The 25,208-nt window shown below is 38.6% G+C and overlaps 1 protein-coding gene across 1 annotated transcript in view; it reads right to left on the bottom strand.

Moving 5' to 3' along the window:
• The window catches only part of IMPL1 (myo-inositol monophosphatase like 1), a 164,579-nt gene that overhangs the window by 37,439 nt on the left and 101,932 nt on the right, over positions 1–25,208 (bottom strand). The window contains exons 4-6 of the mRNA XM_089825063.1: positions 22,506–22,594; positions 17,412–17,469; positions 17,293–17,345 (exon numbers count right to left, since the gene is read on the bottom strand). Of these exons, the coding sequence (XP_089681189.1) occupies positions 17,293–17,345; positions 17,412–17,469; positions 22,506–22,594 (200 nt within the window). The remainder of the gene's footprint in view (positions 1–17,292; positions 17,346–17,411; positions 17,470–22,505; positions 22,595–25,208) is intronic.

Below are 25,208 nucleotides of genomic sequence, written 5' to 3'. Positions count from 1 at the left end.
TTCCTGTAGATTTTTCTTTGATCTTATAGAGCTAGATAAAAGTTGCGGAAGAATGTTGTTTCTTTTCGCATTTTTCAGAATAAAGGTATTACAACAAACAAATAACAACAACTGATAAAATAGAAGTGATAGAAGTCATATGGAGCAATACATACTACTCTAGAAATGATTCTAAAACTGTACCAGCAAAGTCTGATTTATTTCAGAATAGTACCAATACAAATGTACTTCAAACAAGGTTGTTGCCAACTGAAGATGGGAACCAGCTACAGCCAAACAAGTTCAAATGATAAAGCCCAAGCTGCTGCAATAAAACAAGTCCAGTCTGTTGCAAATAAACACCCTAGAATTCCTCATGTGAGCTGCTATAAGGGAATGCCAAGCTGAACCAACGTGGCCACCTTCCCTAAAAATCCACTACCTGCAAAGTATGACTGCAATACTAGAAATCAATCCTTTGCCTTGATCAAACTATATGCATAAGAACCTTCAAATGTGATCTTGTTGAGGGCTATGTGCTAACAAATCTATTCTCAACACTAGGGTTTGCGTCCTAGGTGAGGAATGCTCTTCCAGAGCAATGGCGTCTAGATAGGTTGACAAAATGATGAAAGATACTCACCTTTAGGTTACCATCTCCTTATATCCCCTCTCCAAGGAAAATCAAACACTAAAAGAACTCTAAGGTGGATTTCATTTGAACTTTGTAATATAACATTATTTCCCCAATAAAGGCGTCCAAATAGAAGGAAATCATTACTTTATTAATGACAAACAGCTCCAAGCATCAAATAAGTCCCAACAAGTTAATCAAATAGTAGAGACTGAGCTCTTTCCAATGAGCTATCACACATAGGCAAATCAATCCAAATGGAGCCAGAAAACTCCTTATTACTCCAAAATGGCTAAACACTTAGGCTTATTTAAATTATTAAAATGCTAACTTAGGAGAATATTTAAATATATTAAAATATTTCCCATGTAGCCAAGGAACTACCCAAACACCTCTAAAACATGAGGTTGATTTTGTCACCTGCCTGTGACTGATGTCGGACAACCTGGGCCAACTGGCAGTCTCACCCTCAAATCTAGGGATACTCCTAAAAAATAGGGAACACACAAATCTCTTGAAATTGAGACTAGGGGTGATCTCATAGAACCTCAACTTTGGAAACGTCACCACCTCCTAAATGGTAGGAATCTCCTCCTACAATCAAGGAATTGCCTCCTAAAATCAAGGAACTGTTGTCAACTGATCTACTACTGCCTGTAATACCAAATTTGGACACTGAAAACCCTGACTGAGTCCCTGATCACCACTGCCAACCTACGAGACTCCATAATAGGCTAACTCTCATGTCACTGCTAGACAGAGCTAAAGAGGGGACATGACAAGTCCTCCCCTCTCGGAGATGCTTGCCCACAAGCAACTGCGAAGTTGGATGCTGCAAAATAGTCTCGCCCTCCCAAGTGGTGTCCTCTATAGGGAGACCTATCCAGCAAATTAGATACTCTCAAATCACCTTTCTTCTCAGCTAGCATTCCCTCTCTTCCAAGATCTGGAGATGGTATAATATATTGTCCAAGTGCCTTTTTCAGACACAATATGTATGGTAACTCAATCTCATACGCAACCTCTCCAACACGACTGATAGTCCTATATGGTCCATAAAAACAAGGTTTGAGCTTCTCAGCTCCACCCATTTTAACGATGCTCTGCCGGTAAGGTTGCAGTGGTAGGTACACTGTTACATCCCAAATTTTACCCTGAAATTTTAAACTGATTATAGCCGTTGAATCAAATTATTTCTTTATGATCGTATGAAATTGAGTTAGTTAATTATAGTCGTCGTTTATTTCTTCATAACATGTGAAATTGAGTTGGTTAATTATAGTCGTTGTTCAGTCCTTCATGATTGTGTGAAATTGAGTTAGTTAATTATAGCCATTGTATCGATTTAATTATCATATGAAAGTGAGTTAGTTAATTATAGCCGTTGTATCAATCTATTCATGATCATGTGAAAGTAAGTTAATTATAGCCGTTGTATATATATGATGAGCATGTAGAGTCAGTTATTCTAACATTGATGAAATCCCTAACAGTCACTTGATGATTTTGAATTAGCAATTTATAAATCTTGAATTGATGTTTTGGCGAGAATGTTGTTTTGAATGATTACAGGAAGAAGACTAAAGAAAGAGGGGAAGCATTGCTAAACGGGGTCATCGGAAGGGGATGGTCGAGTAGTTCAGTCATCAGAATCGACAGGTTTGACCTAAAACTATCTTGGCAAGGTTACTAGGACTTGGCAACATATTTCATGGTGGAACCGCATGAGTTATAAAGTAGAACATTATAATAAATAATATAAAATAAACATAAATTCTTACCTTAAAAGAATTATCAAATATTAATATTATTTAATTATTATTTTACATTCTCAAATATGATCATATGTAAATAATAATAAGATGACACCATTATATTATAAATAATAATCCAATGATGCCACCCTATCATTACGTACACATAAGCATAGATGAGAAAATATAATAATAATAAAATAATAATAACTTTTAAAAAACTCCTCATTTTCTTTCTTTCTCTCTTTCCCTCTCTTTTTCTTTTTCGATTTGAATGGCTTTCAAATAGAATCTTGTAACTGAAGGGAGCCGAATAGTCAAGCTCTTCTTTTTATTAGAGTCTCATAATCATAATCGATTCATTCTTCTATTCCTTTTCATATCATTCCTTGCTAACAGAAGCTCTGAGAATGATTAAATCTGAAAATCGATACACTTTATTGCTCTTACGTCCGTCCCATTATTCCTTCATAACCTCTGCTGCAAGTCACAGGATAGAGAATCATTTCCCCGACTACAAAGCAATTGGATTTCAGAAGAGGTGCCATGTAAGACCTCTATCAATTGTGTTTCCTTGTATTATTTATTACGCTAAGTCTATAGTAAAGTACAGAATACCAATTGCGTTCTGTTACTTTCCGCGTTTTCTTTATTTCTTTTCCATTAAAAAACTTAGTCATATTTTCTCTGGAGTCAATAACACACAATAACCATAACTCTGTTGTATATGTATTGATTCGAATTCAAGAAAATAATTATTTATCTTGATGCTTTCCTAGCCATGGAAATATACCCATCCTGTATAATCAATTATCTCAGTTCAAAATATAAAATGCATCCTTTTTATAAAATGATATTTTGAACACCAATGAATTCACCAGGCGTTGATGCCACTATGTGGTGAAGAAGGTATAAAGTATCATTGTGATTTTAATCTGGAAGCACCAAGGAATCACCGGCTTGATGGCCTGAAAATGGTGAGGTGTAGAGAATCTGCAAAACAAGAATGACATTAGAATAAATAAATAACATGATAAATAATGCATTAGCTCATGCATGTTCCACTCATGAAGAAAGTTGTCAACTCGATTTGGTGGAGATCGGGTTTCTCAACCCAAATTTTGAAATCCTTGGCCAAAGTGGAATTAGGCAGATTTGCCAAACAAGTGATCTTTGTTGATTGTCCAGACGCTTCAGTTATTTTGTCGAATAACTGTTGGGACTTCAACCCACCTAAATACTCTGATGGCTAGACTTATGAACATCCCAAGCTCGATCCTAAGGTAGGGAGGGTCATTCTATTAAATTAGAATAAGTGGGGATAAGTAATGGTCCGCAGTTGGGAGGTTAAGCCTATGACAATGCTTCTCCTCTCACCAATGCCAGGGCTTGGACAACAAGCGAAAGAAGTTTCTCAAATTATTCTGTATGTTCTTTAACCCTCCGAATGTTTAGTTGTTGCATTTCAAGATGAAATTCAATTACTTTACAAATAGCTGCTACTTAACTAGAAGAAGTTAAATGTTCGCAATTATCTCAATTTGTAATTAGATAGATATTTCATTTCAAGAACATCTATTATTTAATTCCAGCTGGATATTTAGAAGTAGTTAAATGATCACTGTACATAATTATCTCATTTTGTATTTTTAGATATTTCATTTCAAGAATATCATTTACTCATTTCAAGAATATCAGTTACTTACTTTCAGCTGAATATATTGAATAGAGTTTTATTTCAGTTATAAACAATTAATGGAAATCAATGTCATGTGATATGAATTAGGAAATCAATTGATTCAAGATTAAAACTTGTTTAGGAAAATCAGTATGTTACATAAACCATATCCTTCACCTCAAATATCCTCTCAATCCTATGTCGATCAGCGTAGACCTTCTACTAATTCTGTGCCTGCTGAAGATTCTCTCTAAGAAATTTCATGATGTCTTAGTTCTCCTGTACCCAATCATGTTCCATAGGAACCCTACTATCACTAATTACCAGATCAACAAAAGATAGAGCATTGTAACTGTAGAGGGCTCTAAATGGAGTCATAGCAATCAACATATGATACGTAGTATTATAACAATACTCGCCCAAGTGCAACCAACGCACCCATGTCCTCTATTGCGCTACTCTGATATAAACATCAAGATCTTCAAAGTGTAGCATCTCACTATGAATCCACTGAAAAAATGTATTATACATGTCAATTCCTAGATTCCAAACCAATTTCAAAAAAAATGCAACATATTCATATTGCACCTATCTGAATAGATGTGCAAACCCATATTGCCAATGCCTCTCTGTGAGGTCCCTACTAACAATCCTTGAACCTGACGCAATCCAGGGAAATTGACAAAATAGCATGCTCAACCATAGCATGTGACCTTCCATATCTCTCAAACATACAACCAATTGTTCCATTCTAACAAAAATGCCCAAACACTCCAAACCATGAAGCAATATATGGAAGTCTATGTAAAGTGATGTATCTCGCGAATCAATACCTGGGTCCCATAACAAAACATATGTCGTACTGTGTGTGATGTAGAAGAACTTCACATTATCGCCATCACTATCCAGTAACCCTCTGTGCATGCAAGACACCAGAACTATGGGTGAGTAATATCTTGCATACTCAAAAATTATCAACAATGGCCACCCTATCTCACAGTCATAACTCTGATCAGCAACACAAGTGATATCAAACATACTATCAAACCAATTCCAATCAACAACAAACACTCCCCACTCCATCACTAACCTATAGGGGCACCTCCCAACACTCTCATACTATTGAAAACCTGATGTAGAAAGTGAAAAGCTTGGATGAGTAATAAGATCCCCACTAGGATAGTCACTAATCCTCAATGGATTGAAGAGTATAAAGTCACCAATCAGCAAGGTTATTTCTGCCTTGTCAAGGATGTTAGCCGACTGGATGGTTTCGGCGGTATTTTGTATCCTGTAGCTAACGGACCGGTGGTGTTTCTGTATTCTATAGCCAACGGTCCGGTGGTGTTTCTGTATTCTGTAACCGACGGTCCGGCGGTGTTTCTGTATTCTGTAGCCGACGGTCCGGTGGTGTTTCTGTATTCTGTAGCCGACGGTCCGGCGGTGTTTCTGGCCGACGGTCTGGCGATGTTTCTGTATTCTGTAGCCGACGGTCCGGCGGTGTTTCGGTATTCTGTAGCCGACAGTCCGGCGGTAAATAGTTTGTAACGGATAGAATAATTGTGGCCGACAGACTCCTTTGGGAAGGTTCGGCAGTAGTATTTATATCCTGTCTGGGATCATTGTAAAGCATTAATCATTCATCTACTATTGCGAATATAATTCTGCTGTTCGTGTTCATTGTCTGTATGCGTTCATTTTCTTTACCTGTACGGTAAACATTTGGCGCCGTTGCCTTATGAATCTGGAAGGTGGGAAGAATGAAGACTAATGTCAAATCAGCTTAACAAGGATCGGAATAAGGCAAAGGGAAAAGATGGAATCCGTACTACACAAGAACATTTAATTTTGGCATAGCAGGCAGACCACCGAAGGAGGTTCCAGAAGCTTGCCGACAGAAACAAGAGTGCGGAGGACTTGTTGGAGGAGACTCGGCAGCGGGTGGAATTGGTGGAAGAAGCACGGGAGGAGTTCTGGAACTTGTGTTCGCCAAGGGAGGAAACCTCTGACGAAAGAGCATCAACTTGCACGGCTCGCGGTGCCGACGGAGCACGAGCGTGGAGTGATCTTTTCGTCCAGGATAGACTTCCGCGGGAAACAATTTAAGAGGATCCTTTTTCTTCACCAAGGTTCGCAGCTATCAACACCTCCGGTGCGGAAGTGCAAACCACCGGTGCGGAAGTTCAGACTGCAGGTGTGGGAGTGCTGACCGCCGGTGTGGGAGTGTTGACTGCCGGTGTGGGAGTGCCGACCGCCGATGTGGGAGTTCAGACTGCCGGTGTGGGAGTGCCGATCACCGGTGTGGGAGTGCCGATCACCGGTGTGGGAGTGTCGACCAGTGTAGGAGTGCAGACCTCCAGAGTTATGGCGGGACCCAAAGAAAAATTACCGAAATTTGAAGGCAATGGTACAGCCGACCCCCTCCGACATTGTAAGACATGTGAGACGATCTGGCGAGCAAATGGAATCACAGATGCCGACGAAGGGGCCAGGCAATTTCCGGCAACCTTACGGGGTGTCGCGATTGATTGGTTTTCGGATATGGATCCGCAGAAGCTGGATACATGGGATAACATTAAAAAGGAGTTCTTGGCGGAATTTAAACTCTTGCGGGATGATAATGAAATTGTAGCGGAAATTTTCAATACCAAGCAAGGGAAGCACGAAACTGTCCGTGTCTATGGCAGAAGATTGAAAGACTTAATAAAAAAAATGGAAAGCAAGCCAGCGGACGGATTGCAGAAAAGGTGGTTTTTGGACGGCCTACGCTCGAAGTTGCGGAGGAAAATGAAAATTGTGCCACCGTCATCATATGTGGATGCGTATAACAGAGCATTAGACCTTGAAAGTGAGCAGAAGACAAAGAAGAAGAAAACTAGCTCCTCTGATTCTGATGACGACGAGCCTGCCGGAGATGATAGTAACGACGACGAAGGCAGCAGCAAGAAAGTTCGTGCCCTACAGAAGGATATGGTTCGCATGATGAAGGAATTTAAAAACATGCAGAAGGAGCCAAAAGGTAGTGAGTTGTGGTGCACGGAGTGTAAGACAGATGGGCATACTAAAGGATCGTGTCCAAAGAACCAATTCTGTGACATTTGTCAGATCATGGGCCATTCGACAAAGGAGTGCCCCTTTAACATGAAGACAAGAGGATCTCCGCAGGTGTTTCTCACACAGGAGGCTTCCCCGTCGGGTAGTAGCGGAAACACAAATACCGTCGATGCTACATCTGGAGGATACAAGAATAATAACAGAGGGCAAAATAATAACAATAATAACAATAATAATAGAAGCCGAAGTCGAACCCAGTATGATGCAAACGGACGACCAATCGTTCAATGCCAAGCATGTAATTTGTGGGGTCATTTTGCGCAGGATTGTACAGCGGCAAACACACCGAAATTATTATGCAGATAGTGCGGACCCAGTGATCACGAAGATTCCAAGTGTCCAAAGGCTGGAGTAAACTTGATCACTGTTGGCACGGATGTAGAGGAAGTTCTGGCAATTACACGGAGGCAAGCGGAGGAAAAGAGAAAAGTGGGGGAAGCACAGGCGGACATTGCAAAGGCATCGTCGACGGGGACATCTCAGTTGAAGGACATCACCGGCACCTTGGCAAAGACCTTCGCAGAACAAAGCATTGTACGGCAGATCTTACAAACGGAGATACCAGTAAAGATAAGTGATCTCCTTCTCACAATGCCCTAATTACGGACGGCCATTTTGAATCATACACCGTTTTCGAACGCACCAGAGGACACAGGAAGGAATAGTAGGGAAGTGATGACAACAGACCCAATGCTGCTAGCACTCACCTCCGGACCGCATCCGGCGATCGTCGAGATGGGGATTTTGGGAAATGTTTTGACAGAGACAATTGTTGACGGAGGGTTCGGCGTGAATGTCTTACCGGAGGATACTTGGAAGAAGTTGGGAAAGCCAACGCTGTGGCCACCTGCATTTCAGTTGCTCACGGCAGACCAACATGGAATCAAACCGTTGGGAATTCTGAAAGCGCAACCGGTAACAATTGGTACGCAACCATTTTTATTGGATTTTGTGGTCATTCCATTAAAAAGAAAAGGCTATGATGCTATTCTGGGATGGGATTGGTTGGTGCAAGCAAAAGTAAAACATGATTGGAAACGCAATACCCTATCAATGGAGCGCGGAGGCAAAAGATTCATAATTGACCTGCACATGCAAATGGTTGGCGAGGAGACAGCATTGTCAGATTCTAACAGTGAAGGCGAGAGTGATGATGAAGAAAAGAGGAGAATGGAACCGGATGAAGGAGTATTGAGACTTGACAGAGGATCGAATGACGACGACCTGGACTCGATGAATGGCCTTTACCACTGGCAGATAGAAGACTACGAACTCTTTCCATGTTGCAATATGTTAACGGTCGACGAAGATGAGAAAAAGGAGGACAACGAATGTCCAGAGGAATGCAGGGAAGTGGAAGAAGGAAAAGCTGCCATGGCTGAAGCTGAGGGGAAGAACATACAGTTTGAACACAAAAAAACAAAAGATCCCACTGTCCGGTACATGGTGAATGGACCACGCGGAAAGAAAAGGTTACACCGCAGCATAAAATTAGTGGAAGGGCACCGACAGCACGGAAATAATGCAGTTGCGCGACGACCGCAAGCACAGTGGGCGACGGGGGTGGCACAGAACAAACGTAAGGCGTACAACAGTCAGAATGAAATCAAAGTGGAAAAGTTTAAGGGCAGATGGGTTGGACCATATCAAATTCGGAAGGTCGGCGACAATGGAGCGATCAGATTATCAACTTTGGACGGGCAGAAGGTACCTCCGGCAGTCAACAGATCCAAATTCAAAATATATGGTGCCAGGAAGACTATGTTGCTGTCACAAGATGGCCAGCTGACTCCGTCGTCGTTGCAGAATGGCGACACCTGGAGGCAAAATGGAGGTACCTCTGTTATTTGATATCTTTTAGGAGGAAAAAAAAAAATTTGAAAAAAATTTTTAAAAAAAAAAAAAAATTGAAAAAAAAAAAGAAACCGATTGGAAGTCCCGCGGGCCCCGCGGTTAGGAAGACCCGCGGACTGAAAGTCCCACGGAAAGGAAGGCCCGCGGACTGAAAGTCCCGCGAGCAACTGCCTGTCCGCAGGCACTTAAAGTCCCGCGGGTCCGCGGGCAAGAGAACCCCGCGGAGTGTAAAGCCCCGCAGCATATTTACTCCAACAGAGAAAGGAGGAAGACTGACAGCATAAGTTCCTCCGGCAGAAAAAAGAAGAGAGAGCCCCCGCGGGCATTATATTTTATAAAATCCTCGCCGTTAACCGCCAGTAAAAGAATAGTCCGCAGGTAAGGAAACAAAGCCCGCGGGTAGGAGAAGAACGGGCCGCGGGGAGGAGAACATAGACTGCGAGAAAGGAAAGAAAGGCCGCGGGGAGGACAGGAAGGCCGCGGGTGAGGAAAAAAAGGTCGTGGAGCACGGTTCGGAATGCAAATGATGCGGTTGCAAGAATTCAAATACCAGAAAAAGGAGGGACAATCACACACAGCTATTGGCAAGTATTGGTTTAATTGGCAGCACTGTTGATTAAGATTTCTCTTCTCCTCTTCCGCGGGCTGAGATTTTTTTATAACGGATGGAGGAAACAAAATAAGAAGAAATAAGTCATTGTTGCATGGAGTCAACAGGGAAGCGAAAGCCGTGGAAGAGTCAGTTGGCGGCAAATATGGAGAAGAATTTCTGTGTGCAGAGGGATTTGTGGGCGATTTTAGAGGAAGCAGTATATAAAAAAAAAAAAAAAAACGACGACAGAATCAAGTTGTTCAGAATGAGTGACAGATGATGCCAAAGAGAACGGGACGCATCTGTGGTTGCCAGAAAGAGTGCAGAATCGACAAATAATGACAGAAATGGTGTGTTCTGTGCATTTTTGTGTAGGTTTCGAAGTGCTAATTTGGTCTTGGCGGATATCAGTCGTGGGAGTCTGACCAGTTGAGAAGAGTTGAAGTTGCTGCAGGCATGGACTTTCTCTGTACCAGAGGCAGTGAGAGCAGGTGTTGGCTGTGAGGCTGTCTTGGTGGATGCGTAGAGAGCTCGAGAGGCGCTGATCATCCAGTTGGAGGCAGTGCAGCGACACTTGGCTCAGGGTACCAAGGAATTGAAAACAGAGAAAGCAACACAGGTGGCTATCAAGGTCAGCTTGAGGAGACAGTGTTGTGTTAGCAAAGGCTATAGGCACAGGACGAAGGTGACAGTGATGTGTCGGAAGAAGATTTCTCTTGTTGTAGTCACTCTGTAAATGTATTTTTTGTTAATTTGTCTCAGATATTGCCAGTCGTCAGGAGACGACTTTTCTTTTTGGGGGGGATGGTGTTAGCCGACTGGATGGTTTCGGCGGTATTTTGTATTCTGTAGCTGACGGACCAGTGGTGTTTCTGTATTCTGTAGCCAACGGTCCGGTGGTGTTTCTGTATTCTGTAACCGACGATCTGGCGGTGTTTCTATATTCTGTAGCCGACGGTCCGGCGGTGTTTTTGTATTCTGTAGCCGACGGTCCGGCGGTGTTTCTGGCCGACGGTCCGGCGATGTTTCTGTATTCTGTAGCCGACGGTTCGGCGGTGTTTCGGTATTCTGTAGCCGACGGTCTGGCAGTAAATAGTTTGTAACGGATAGAATAATTGTGGCCGACGGACTCTTTCGGGAAGGTTCGGCAGTAGTAATTATATCCCGTCTGGGATCATTGTAAAGCATTAATCATTCATCTACTATTGCGAATATAATTTTGCTTTTCGTGTTCATTGTCTGTATGCGTTCATTTTCTTTACCTATACAGTAAACAAAGGAAACCATGAGGCCACCTCTTAACAGAAGTATATGTGTCATCCATGCCCATAAGGGACAACTCTTGAGTGGCTGGCCCACCAAGTCTATGCTCAACTTCACAATCATACTCCAAGATTGAGCGCCTCATATCATTTGTGTCATCAAGATCAAGAGCATCCTCATCGTCCAATTCAAAGAGTGGGTTATCTAAAATCATATCAGCACTCATCTCAGAAAAGGGGTTATCAGCAATGATTGAATGTATGTCATCAACTTCTTCAAGACTACAGGCAACAAACTCATGAGAATGGGAAGTAAAATCGTTGCTATCCAAACTCAGAATTTTGGAATCCTCCTTTATACCTTGTTTGGAATCATCTTGTATATCCTCAGTATTAATGGAACTACTGGTATCACTAGATAATGTATCATCAAGTGGTCCCTCTTCCTCATTCACCTCATGAATATGTTGTCTATCTGAACGGGCTGTTGCAAGAGGCAAGTTTTCTGATTGAGTTGAAGTAGAATGTAGTAGACTCAACTTCACACAATGTTCCTCCCACTGATTTTCTGATTTTGTAGGTAAAGCATGGATTAAACTCAACTCCCTTCTCAGTTCTTCAATTTGATTTTCTACCATGAGGAGAGCTACTTGAGAAATTCTCAAAGTTTCTCTAACCTTTAAAAGTTATAGGCTAATCAATCTCCTCTTCTTTCCCCCTCAAAGCAATAGAGTACATAACACCAAGGTCAAGAAGATGATCTCTATCTGAAAGGAGGTTTAAGTAATTATTCTTCATTGCCTCCATGGCTGTCTTAAGCACATGCAAATCAGAGATTGATGAAGCCTCTTCTTTACATTTATGTCTTCCCTCAAGTTGGACCTTCCAAATGTAGCTCTCTACTAACTTGTGGGAACTGTCAAAATGTGACAAGGCTGCAATGACCTTTTCTTCACCAACCTTCAGTTGGCTCTCGAAAACAAGCTTATGAACATGTGTAAATCCATAAGCAAAGGATGTGGACTGCCATTGAAGAGCGGGGCTCTCTTCAATATCCTCTTTTGATAGCCCCTCAAGATCTTCATCTAGTTTCCCTTGTTGACTTGTCTTCTCTCCCAATACTTTCTTTTCTATCCTTTGATTCTTCTTTCCTTCCTTGTTGCTGATATGAACTTTTGGATACCAAATCATCCTTGGCATCTAGTATTCCCATAAATTGTGTGAATGCAAGCATGTCTTGTATCTCCTTAGGAAAAGAACGATATTGATGGTAGCTGCTCATTATTGCATCATTGAAAGCCTTAGTAGGAGACATCTTACTTGTACCTATTGACAGAGCTGAAACCTAAGAACGCCCATTTTTAATTCTAGCAATGGTATTGATTTGCAACTAACCCAACAAGCCAGCAGGTTCGATGCTCTAATACCACTGAAATATCCCAAATGGATATTTGCTCTGCTGCTGGAATAATGTTTGATTATATTAAATTATATTTTCCTGTAGATTTTTCTTTGATCTTATAGAGCTAGACAAAAGTTGCAGAAGAATGTTGTTTCTTTTAGTATTTTTCAGAATAAAGATATTACAACGAATAAATAACAGTAATTGATAAAATAAAAGTGATAGAAATCATATGTAGTAATACATACTAATCTGGAAATGATTCTAAAACTGTACTAGCAGAGTCTGATTTATTTCAGAATAGTACCAATACAAATGTATTTCAAACAAGGTTGCCACCAACTAAAGATGGGAACCAACTACAACCAAACAAGTTCAAATGATAAAGCCCAAGCTGCTGCAATAAAACAAATCCAGTCTACCAGTCTGTTGCAAATAAAGTTAATAAACACCCCAGAATTCCTCATGAGCTGCTATAAGGAAATGCCAAGCTGAACCAAAGTGGTCGCCTTCCCTAAAAATCCATTGCCTACAAAGTATGACTGTAATACTGGAAATCGATCCTCTGCCTTGATCAAACTGTATGCATAATAACCTTCGAATCTAATCTTGTTGAGGGCTACGTCCCAACAAATCTGCTCTCAGCACTAGGGTTTGCATCCTAGGTGAGGAATGCTCTTCCAGAGCAATGGCGTCCAAATAGGTTGACAAAATGATGAAAGATACTCACCTTTAGGTTACCATCTCCTTATATCCCCTCTCCAAGGAAAATCAAACCCTAAAGCGGATTTCATTTGAACTTTATAATATAACATTATTTCCCCAATAAAGGTGTCCAAATAGAAGGAAATCATTACTTTATTAATGACAAATAGCTCAAAGAATCAAATAAGCCCCGACAAATGATAATCAAATAGTAGAGACTGAGCTCTTTCCAACGAGCTATCACACATAGGCAAATCGATCCAAATGGAGCTAGAAAACTCTTTATTACTCCAAAATGGATAAACACTTAGCCTTATTTAAATTATTAAAATGCTAACTTAAGAGAATATTTAAATATATTAAAATATTTCCCAAGTAGCCAAGGAACAACCCAAACACCTCTAAAACATGAAACTAAGTTTGTCACCTGCCTGTGACTGATGTTGGACAAGAAAGGCCAACTGGCAATCTCACCCTCAAATCTAGGAATACTCCTAAAAAATAGGGAACACACCCAAATCTCCTGAAATTGAGACCAGGGGGTGATCTCATAGAATCCCTACTCTGGAAACGTCACCGCCTCTTAAATGGTAGGAATCTCCTCCTACAATCAAGGAATTGCCTCCTAAAATCATGCAATTGCTCTCAACTGATCTACTACTGCCTATAATACCAAATCTAGACGTTGAAAACCCTGACTGAGTCCTTGATCACCACTACCAGCCTACGAGACTCCATAATAGGCTAACTCTCATGTCACTGCTAGACAGAACTAAAGAGGGGACATGACAGAGAGTTCCCAATTCAAATAGGAAAACAACATGTCATGAATTATCATTTTTTAAAATGATCCTTTAGAAGTTGAGGATGAAATGGAGGCTGAATTCAAATACTCCTTAGAAAATTTGGCTTTGAGCCTTTGGAATAAATCACATGGACAGAAAACAGGATTGGTGTACTCCCTGTCACTCGTTTTAAATACATTGTAAGGAAAACATTTATGAGAAGAATTCACCTCAACCAACAAATATTGATTTAATATTTGGGTCAAGAAGCGTATGGGAGTATGTTCCACAGGAGTCCCCCTCACCACTACCAAGAACCCTATATCCCCTATAGTGGATGTTTCCAAGACTTGGGGACATGAGGGAAATGTCCTCCCATAGTGCCTCCACTGAGTCGCTTGCTATATGGCACATGCAATTACATACCAATTGCAACAATTAACTATGTTAAAGCTAGTTTTCCTTTTATGGGGCACTTGCAGAGTCGTTATATTACAGATTTCCCCTTGTCTTTTTCAATCCACCTCAATTTGTATATCAGACCTCACCCTCCCACCATCACTTTGCTGCCATCCCCTCCATCGTCTCCTCACTATTCCCAAATTTAAGCCCTTGGTCCTCATTTTCCGAAACCGATTACCACATCCCCCATCTAGAAACTTCATGGAATTGCAATATGAGACTCCTCTTCAACATTGATAGTGTAAGGCTGCAAGCATCCTTACTGGTAATTGCTTGTTATGTCCTATAGCCTATGTGCCTTATTCCTCACTATCTTTTCATATACTTTCTAGATTTAGCTCAGGTGATTTAGATACTTGCTTTGCAGCAATGCAAAGTACCTTTTATCACTTTTGAAGTATGACTAAATGTACCAAGCTTCAGTAAATCAAGATATTTGAATCCTTACAAACTTTTTACAATCATTGCAAATCCAATTGCTTTGTGATCTAGGACTTGAAGATAGACTATCCACTATGGCAGGAAACTATTTTAATAGGGGTGAAAGGGAGCACAAGACTTCTCTCCACTTTGGAATTCTAATTGCTGCACTGCATTGAGTAGCTATATAAATCCTCTGAATTAGGTTCAGCCCACTGCCATGATGTCTTATTGTTTTGGTCTTATATTGATCCTATCTTGAATGTAAACCTTTGAGAATAAACAGATTGGAGTCATGATAATGAAAGTAGCAGCCGAAATATGTTGATTCACGTGCTTACATCCTTAGCACCTGCCATACAGAGTAGAAAGTAAACAATAAGAAGGGAGATAAACTGATGCATGCATAAGGATGCAATATCCACGAACAAGTCATGTAGAATCCCAATGCCTAGTTGTTAGTTAAATCAAACCGTCAATTTTCATCCCATTGGCATGTTAGATTACATAGACAAGAAACTTAGATAAAGCCACTATCAAGGGCCTTTCAAACTAGGGCAATGTTGTATTCACTCTTATCTTCTATTACCTGAAAGAATGCAAGGAAACCCCTCAACCATTGGTACTGCTTCCATAGTCCCAGACTACCAACACCCTGACTTATATTTTTTGGTTTTTTGAACACAAAATATGGGTCTTTGAGAATTTGAGATCATTATATCTCAATTGAAATATGAAATGTGAACATCAAAATTCTGCCATTACAACTTACTCCAATTAAAAAATATGGTCATCAAATTTGTAACTATAAAAATAATAGAACATTTAAATAAAGGAACCCACTAATCTATGAACTCCCTCACCATAACAATAAACTTTTAATAACTTGAATAGATCCAAAAAAACAGAAGATTTTATGCCCAAGCAAAACGAAGTTAATTTTTTACAATAAAAATACACCTCAACAATTAAAAGTGAGTTCCAGATGCCTTGAATGAAAACAAGAAAAGACACAGTTTACTTAATATTTAATGAAAACAATCACAAGAATTGCTGCCCGTACATGCAGCTATAATAGATTCAAAATAAAACTCCTCAGAAATCATAACTGGAAAATTTTGAACACCAAAAGAGCATCAAGAATAACATCATTGACAAAACCTAGCTTTAAAATACAAAAAAGTATTCATCATGCAGCCAGCCTTTTGTCATAAATAACTTACTATGAAAGAACAAACACAAAATGCCTTGACATACATTTTAAAGCATTGTAATTTTGGAACTAACACTGAAACATGTCGATACCACCAGTCCAGCCCAAATAAGTCCCAATGACCTGGACTTAAGAAAGGCTTGGCTTTATATTGACTGTTTGCCAGGTTACCTATATTGGCTGCATTTAAGTGCAAATTGCATGCCCTGTTTCAACTGTACTTAGTGCAAATCACACGTGCCCCTGTTTTGTCTATTTACCCTGCTTTGGTTTGCTCGCTTTTAATGCTTGGGATTGTATCTACTCTCATCACTGTGTGCTATGACTATATAATAGATTGGGTTTCAGCTCTAAGATTAAAAAGTCAAGTGCAATTGATAAATTATGCAATAACAGTCTGCTCATGTTTCAGACATGAACTGGAAGGAGTAGATAGAACAAATAAAATCTTTAAATCGATAAATTCATTAAAGATCCTTATGTTTGAATGTTTTTTCCAACTTTCCATTTTATCAAATCTTTATAAGCCTGAGTCAAAATTTGGCCAAAGAAATATGAGTCGCGTAACTATGGTTTGACTACTAAAATAGAAAAATCACAAACACCACAACAACTCATTGCTCATTATAGACTCAAATGCACAAAGCAGTCAAGAAAATGCAATCTTATCATTGACAAATATTTATTCTAAGTAGAGATATCACGAGTTAAACCCCTTCACTTCACTAAAATATCAAGTGACAATGAGCCTAACAGTTTTCGAAAAAGACCTATCTCAAACTAAAATGAAGATGGATTCATAAAACAAGAAAGATATCAATATATTAAAATTTAACACGGAATAGAATGACCATATAACCCTATTCTAGTTGCAAACAATTATAGAGAGCTGGTCTATGTTTAATCTTAAAATATTTAATCAACTGAGCACCACACCCCAAGCTACAATAGTGAATCTCAACTCATGTAATGAGAATCACATCATAATATGCATGATGCAATTTTGCAAGATATGCTAAGAGAACAATGGAATCAGAAATAAGATCACAAAATTACAACCATATAATTTGAAAATGCATTCCGAGATGTTTCAAGAAATGTTCATAACTTCATATAACCACTACAACTAAATGGGAGAAGGTAGTTGCAACATCCCCAATAGTAACAAATATGAACTTATATGCATAACATACTAAATATTATTTCTATAGAAATGAACTTGAATAGTGTTTATTTCCTGACCAGCCTTAGAATTTTACCCTGCTCTGAAGACCCTTAATTGGTTCTTTCTTTCAGTTTTATTTAAGATAACAGCTCTGCCATGAGAAGAAATCCTTATAACACTTACCTTGATGGTAATTTATATGGTATATCTGGTAAAACTAAATCTTAAGAAGCAGAATTTAAAAGATGGGAATAAAGATATAAATTTATATACCTGATCACTAGAGCTAACATGAATTGGCTGACCATTGCAAAATGCTCCACCTCCTAATTAAAATTCCAACAATAAGATACACGACAAGCATATGACATAGATCTCTAATATAATATTACCTGCAGATGCAGAAAAGGTCCGAGTTACCCAGCATAGTGGTCCTCCAGCAAATTCTACCTGTCCAGGATAAAGCACAAAAAACACTAACAAAATGTAATCATATCTAGTGAGCAATGCAACACAGAAGTGTAAAACAGCTTGGAAGAATAAACTACACCTTAAAAATAAATATAATTCATTGACAAATGTAAAGAGCATTGTAAGTTTTAGCTGGCCTGCACAAAATGCCAGAAAGGCATATTGAGAAGCAGTGCTGCCCTGCCCATAAATAAGGAACGCCAAAGCTTCAAGTGATTAAAACTATCAAGTGAAAAATGATAGATCGCAATTTTGGACTCTCACACCAGAACTTAGAAATTCCAGAAACACTATATGAAAGAGAGACTAGTTGCAAGCCCAAAATACAAAATATCTTGTTACCAAAAATAATGATTCACTTCAACATCTAGAGTTATTTATTCTAGTGAAAAAAGTTCATGAAGAAGCACATTCAACAAGAAAAAACAACCTTGTCAAAAGGTATTTTTCCCCTTCTCAAGAGATGATTGCTCTGACCTAAACAAGAATCAGAAGAAATCATATATTGCCGAAGCCATCTAAGAAGCAGAAAACAGAAATGGTGAAGATTTTCCTTTTCCAATTAAAGATTTTGATCAACCATCAAACATCTTTTGAACAAACCAGAAAATAGCAATAACATTGTCAAAAGATATTTTTCCCCTTCTCAAGAGATGATTGCTCTGACTTAAACAAGAATCAGAAGAAAACATATATTGCCAAAGCCATCTAAGAAGCAGAAAACAAAAATGGTGAAGATTTTCCTTTTGAAATTAAAAATTCTGGTCAGCCTTCAAACATCTTTGGAACTAACCCTATTAGTAATAGGTAACAATAAAAGAGAATTGCAGTCGATGGGTTTCTTTTCTAGAGACAGATCTGTCAGAACCCAAGTGTTACTTTTCAACAAGCTATGATGCTCAGTTTAGATAGCTTCTTCCTATGCAAGTAGCCCTTTAGCCTCTATGTATGTTTGAGGTTCATACACTTTGTGAATGTTGGCCACTAGAGCAGAATTTACAGTCAATGTTTGCTCTCTTCCAAACAGTTCTCCCCTCGATGAGCTCATCATCATGAAGATCACCAATCGTCTTAGCGCACCATAAGCAGGAGGTGCAAAGCGATCATCATCATCGAATAGAAGATCGGATGAATCTTGAACAAAATCAAGTGGTAGGGCTATATGTTTGGTTAAGCCTGTAGAAGAAACTAATGGACAGGCAAGAACAGGAACAGTTGGAGCCTTATCAGCTGAAGCCCTCCCATCATGTAGACCTAAAGGGAGAAGGATATCCAAGTCTTGAACTTGCACAGACTGATCCTCTGAATTCATAACTAGAGGAAAGAGCTAAATTGGCCCTCATTCCTCAACAAAGACCACATCATGACTAAAAATGAAATAATTAATCTGGACTCTTGATGTCAACCACGCAATAGGCTTTGTGACTATCGTTAGTGCTTGTTAGCATGAGTTTATGGCTCTTGGCATCTAACTTGGTATGATCACCATTAGGGATCCAAACAAATACAATGGAGCCGAAAGCTATGAGATGATTGATTCTGGGCTTGTGGCCTAACCAGGCCTCTTCTAGAGTGCGTTTCTTGACAGCCACAGTAGGAGAGCAGTTGAGAAGATAGACAGCAATGTGGGCAGCTCCAGCCCAAAATTTCTCCGCAACATGCTTGTGTTCAAGCATAGACCATGCCATTTTGGTGATCGCACAGTTACGATGATCAATGACACCATTTTATTGAGGTGTATACAATGTTGTTAATTGGTGCTTTATGCCATGTTGATCACAGAAACAGGAAAAGGCAGAGGAACAAAAATCTCCCCTATTTTCAGTTCTAAGAGTAATAATATGTTGACTAGACTCTTTCTACAAATGATTTGAACTTTTCAAATACAACAAAAAACCCCTATTTCTTTATGACGTTAATATACTCACATTTTACGACTGAAATCATTACCAAAAAGTAAACAAATGTCTAGACCCAGTAACAGAGAGAGTAGCCACAGGTCCACAAACATCAACATGGACCAGTTGTAATACCTTAGAAGATCTTCAAGATTTTCCATTTGAAAAAGGAGTCTAATGTTGCTTCCCAACTTGACATGCCCCGCAAACTCCAAGATTTTGGGTATGAATTCAGACAATCTAGTGACAAGAACTTCTTGAACAAGTTGAGGAAGATAGTGCATATTCAAGTGCCATACCATTGATGCCAAAGTGTATTAATATATGAGGTATGAGCTTCCATAGCAAGCTCCTCAGAATCTCCAAAGTCAACAAGTCTAAAAAGACCATGATCTTCAACACCAATGACAACTGTGGATAGAGTTTCCCAATCAATGATACTACAATTATGTGAACTGAATATCACATCAAGACGAGAGGAATATCTCAAAACTTGATTGACAAAGAGAAGATTGAGTTTTGTTCCTCAAACATACTACAGATCAAGGAAAATCAATTTCCTTCCTCTAGACTGGATCTGGATATTGCCTCTCTCAGAAACAGTGTGCTCTTCTCCTCCAAAAATAACTAAATTTGAGAATGGCTAGAAATTTGAGAACCAATCTCAGTGATGAGTGATGTGGTGGGAGTCACCTGAATCAATATACCACATAGAGGATTTTACATGATCTGCAAGTATTTTGGCCATGAGGACATAAAAGGAAGACTCACTCACCCAGTGTGCTCCACAGCACACACTTGAGGTTGTGAACTAGATTTCTTGGCTTGAGCAACTAAGCATTTCTGACACTCCAACTTCATATGACCAACCTTACGAGAATAGTTGCACTGAACATTTTTCTTCTTTGGGGCCTTCTGATGATGGAGCAAAAGGGGTATGCTGACAAGATTGAGAGAACTTATAGTTGCCTATGGATTTTGTTGAGAAGGCTTGAGCATTTGAAGATGACACTGTTGTATTGTTGTTTCCAGAATTCTTGTTGTAGAAGCATTATATTGATATAGGAAAACAAAACATTAGAATGAGAGGAAGCAATGTTGAGAGTTTAAACAAAGTGCTCATAGGAAGATAGCAAACTCTTCGGGATGATCACAACCATGTCTTCTTCCATTTTGCATCCAATAGCTTCCAACTATTCAGGAATATCCTTCATTTTATTGAGATGATCTTGGAAAATACATGATCATCAATCATGATTGAGAAGAACATGTGTCTTCAACAAGAATGCGTAGCTCTTGTCCAAGATTTCATGCAAACCTTTTAGATGACTCCAAATTTTTGTTGTTTTAGCAGAAGTAACCTGCAAGAGCTGATCATCGGTGATGGAAAATTGGTGAGCATGACAGCTTCTCGATTCTGCTCATCAAATTTATCTTGCTCTTTGCCTGCATCCTCAAGACAATTAGTCTTGCCCGAAATAATTTTGTCAAGATATTTGTACTCAAAAAATGACATCATATGTTGCTTCCACATTTTGTAGTTTCCACCATTGAATTTTGACTGCCTTCCAAAGGAATGTTGCTCAAATATGTCATTGCACACTTTTTGAGGCACAAAAGACAAGAAACATGGATGGTTGAACACACAAAAAAGAATGTGATGACTAAAGAGGCAGCTACAGGCTAAGATTACAATATAAATCTATTGGTGCAAAACTCAAGGCACAGAAAACAAGATACCTAGCAAAATCTGAAGACAACCCAATTGGGATCTCAAAAAACTAAGGATCTTTAAACAAAATAAGATTCTGACTAGCACAAAAATGTAAGGCATGGAAAACAAGACACCTAGAGACTTTTTAAGGCAACCCACTTAAGCTCTCAAAAAACCCACGAAGAATCTACAATCTAATTTAGAAACTAACAAGGTTTTCTTAAAAGCCCTAGTCAGTTGTGTTAAAGGTTGTCTTGACTCTTAATGCAGAAAAAATGGTGAAAAATGGGAAGTCCTGTGTGTAGAGAAAATACAGAGGGTTTGGAGAACCCTAGACGACTTAAGATCAGCAAAAAAGAAACCATATGTCTTGTCAAAATACCCAAACACAGTCATCACCAATGAAAAAGCAAGGGGTCGAAAGTGAAAGGAAGTTGTTTTCAATTAAAAGATGGCCATAGAACAGAATGCAGCACCCAGAAAACACCAAAAACAGCTAGGAGTTGCAATTGAAAGGTACCAAAGGAAAGAAAAGAGTCCTCGAAGGTTGTAGCAACCATAAGAAGGCACGATTACAGAAGAAAAAATGTTCGCAAGAAATTAACGTGGGTTGAAGAAAGCACCATGCAAGAGCCAAAACACAATCGTGAGACCTAAAAAAAAGACCAAGATTTGAGAAAAGATCCAAAATTAAATCTGCAAGAAAAATGACAAAACTAATCATGATAGAAGAAGCACGATTTGCTGATTAAGCTTTTAAAAAATCAAAAAATTAATGACTAAGAATTTCATAAAAGAAACTATAATTCATTTCAAAAAAAAAAGCCTGGATTTGATACCATATTAAACAAATAATTGGTAAAATATTGGATGATTCAATTTCAAAGAATAAATTGTTCTTATAGAGTTTACAGAAGAGATGTTTCTAAAAAGAAACATACAAATAATAGAAAGAATCTAATATCTATTATACAAGATAATTACGATATCTAGAAGAAATCATTAAAATAGAATATAATTAACTTAGGACATATTATTTTAATAGAAAAAGAAGTTTATAACATAACTAAAAACCAAATATTTGTAGAGCTTGATTGTTGGGAATTTCTCATGTATTCTTTCTATTATTCCAATCCAATATTATGATGGCTTGCCATATCAAACTGTTCCCGGAATTTCTCATGTTTGCTATCTGTTATTCCATTCTCTAAGTATTATGATGGTTTGCCATATCAAACTGTTCAGAAGATGATAGAGTGAGATCCATTACAAGGGTACAATACAATAAATTTTCTTCTATATACACAAATAGAAAAAACAATCAATGAATGGAAAATGCTTTTTCAACTATGTGAAGAAAAACTTTCAATAACATAAAGCATACTTTAAGGGACAGAGCATACCACTGCAGCTGCTGCTGGCCTTCCTCTATAAAGCACTCCAACAGATACAGCAAAGCTAGGATAGCCATGTGCAAAATTTGTAGTTCCATCTAGAATATCAAGAAGCCACAGTGCTACCAGTCAATATAAAAGGACATCTTTTGGGGCAAAAGACAAGCAGAGAATGACACTCTTCCAATTTACATTTGTTACTTTGAACAAATTAGCCACTTTGACATCAGTTGTTACTAAATATAAACTAGAAATATGAAAGACAAGTTTAAATGGAAAATGCTGTCAGGCGTTTTACACCATCTAATTTATTTTGCACGTCAAGGGACTTCACAAGATAACAAAAATCTTATCAAAGCATTGCAAAATTTTGTAAACGAATAGCTTTTGTTAAGGGAAAAAAGAACAGCTGAGTTGCAGAATTTTATTGGATTACAAAACCAGAAGCAGACACTTTGTAATGGTCTAAACTCAAATGATTAAGGAACTACATGTGACAAAAAAAGATTCTTTCAAGATGATTTATTTCTAGAAAAAATGAACAACGGAACTATTGATAAATCCTCCAGAGTAAGCACGGTTATCCCCACAGTTCAAATCTCTAACATGATGTAAATGTGAGTGAAAATCATGTTAGTAGCCTTAATCAACTCCTATAGAGTATGTATTTCCATATACAATGATAATATGTAAGAATTACTTGGCAACTTGAAGGTATTCAATCTTGTCTTGCAGTATCATATTTAAAAGTGGTTAGCCCATGTTTTCTTAGTTACTAAAATTATAGTCCAATAGCTGAACAAAATCAAGTAATACTACTTATAGAATGTGAGTTTCTTTTTTGCTTTGTTTTTGTATAGTAATCAATTATCTAGATACATATGCAAAGAATCATGCTGCATGCTGAAGACCCCTCTTGCAAATCCCAATATTTCTTCACTTGTTTTGTGGATGCATCTTGTAATAACTGGTGTGGTGCATGCAGGGCACCCAGAATTCAAACTCTTCACCATAACCAACTGGTAGACCTGATTGTATTAATGATTCAAACTCTACAAACTGTGCAAAACAAATAACCAACATACCTGATTGTATTAATGATTCACCATAACTCTTCAAACTCTTAAATGAAAGTAATTAATCTAAACGCACGAAAGACATCTTCCTACTAGCTAAAGCAGAGACCAGCAATCTGATGCAAACAAACTTCAAAGGAACAACAAAATGGCGGGAAAAGGAGTAGTGAAGGGAGCTGATGTTGGTCCAAGCCAAGGAGCTGGACCAAGAAATGGTAGCTCAAATACTAGAGCTCGAGGCTTCTCTCCGGACAAAGCTAGAGGAAAGATATCGGGCATAAATGGAGGGGAGGAACTAGTTCAAAATAGGACGACTGTCAATTCCTCGTACTTGTTTGGTAACAATAGGAAGCCTATAGGCCACGATAACGAAAATAACGGAGACAACATAACAAAAAAGAGTGCTCAAACAAAGACTGGTTAAACTTCTAGCATAGCGAATATTACACTGTCAAATCTAAGTGAGAGTCCCGATAAGTGGACTTCCCTCTTTGGAATTAAACTATTTGTTAAAACAATTTTTCTGGATATAAACAATATTCCAAAACCTTCAAAAGGGGTTTATGCTATTTCTATCCTAGACTCTCGCATTGATCACTCAATTTCGGATCGGTTTTAACCCTGGTTGGAAAATTTTCTTGATCTCAATGGAACAATGATGCGGTAAGAAGTTTCATCAAAAGGAAATGGTATCTATAAGTTCAAGTTGAACTAGCAGCAATGGCAAAAGGCTTCTTTTCTGTCAATTTTTCTAATGACAAAGACTTTTCTACCATTCTGTGTGGAGAACCCTAGATGATGGGAAAAGTGGCCCTAGCATTGCAAAAATGGTTGACTAACATGGATATGAATGGATCATTTTTCCCGCTAGTTCCTATATGGGTCAGATTACCCGGTCTCCCACTTGAATATTGGAACGAAGATGTGTTCAAGGGTTTAGCAAGCTCATTTGGAGAACTTCTTTCTATTTGATCCAATGACATTATATCTAGAGAGGAGACTTTCTAGAGGCAAAGATCAAGAGCTTTGAGGTTGGAAGTTGGGGACAGAAATACCAAATTCATTCATAAGACAGCTATTAAACATAAGGCAACCACTAGGATTAACTCTTTATAGATGTTGTCTAGTAAAGTGGAAAAGGATGAAGACATTAAAAAAGAGATGATGGCCTATTTCTCCAACTTGCTAAAGGAGGACTGGATGTGGGAGCTATCTAAAGTTTTGCAATGAAGTACTTTTTTGGATTTTTTCACGAAATATGCAAAAATGAAATGGGATAGGGTTTAGAGATTCTATTCGACTCCTAAGGATAGTGATGACAACAAATGGTACTCTTGTGGACAAATTCATTTGCCAAGTTATACTACAACTAACATGAACTAGTGCAATCTTCAAGGATTATGCAAAATATTTTCAAACCACCACATACACCATCATAAAGAACAATGTATATCAATGATAAAAGTTAAACATGTGCAAGAAAGGGGTTCAAATTAACTTTGCACAACAATATAGAATCACTAAAACGTAAAAAGTATGAACCAAAGGAATTCATCAAGACATCATTATCTTCTCAATTGAAATCACAACACTTTAACTAAAGTCAATCTAAATGAGGGAATTTAAGTTTTCATGC

This window comes from Cupressus sempervirens, chromosome 4, assembly GCF_028749045.1.
Source record: "Cupressus sempervirens isolate cs-2001-9-10 chromosome 4, ASM2874904v1, whole genome shotgun sequence".
NCBI classification, from domain to species: domain Eukaryota; kingdom Viridiplantae; phylum Streptophyta; class Pinopsida; order Cupressales; family Cupressaceae; genus Cupressus; species Cupressus sempervirens.
The sequence above is the reverse complement of the archived record's forward strand: the minus strand, read 5'-3'. Positions and strand labels throughout refer to the sequence as shown.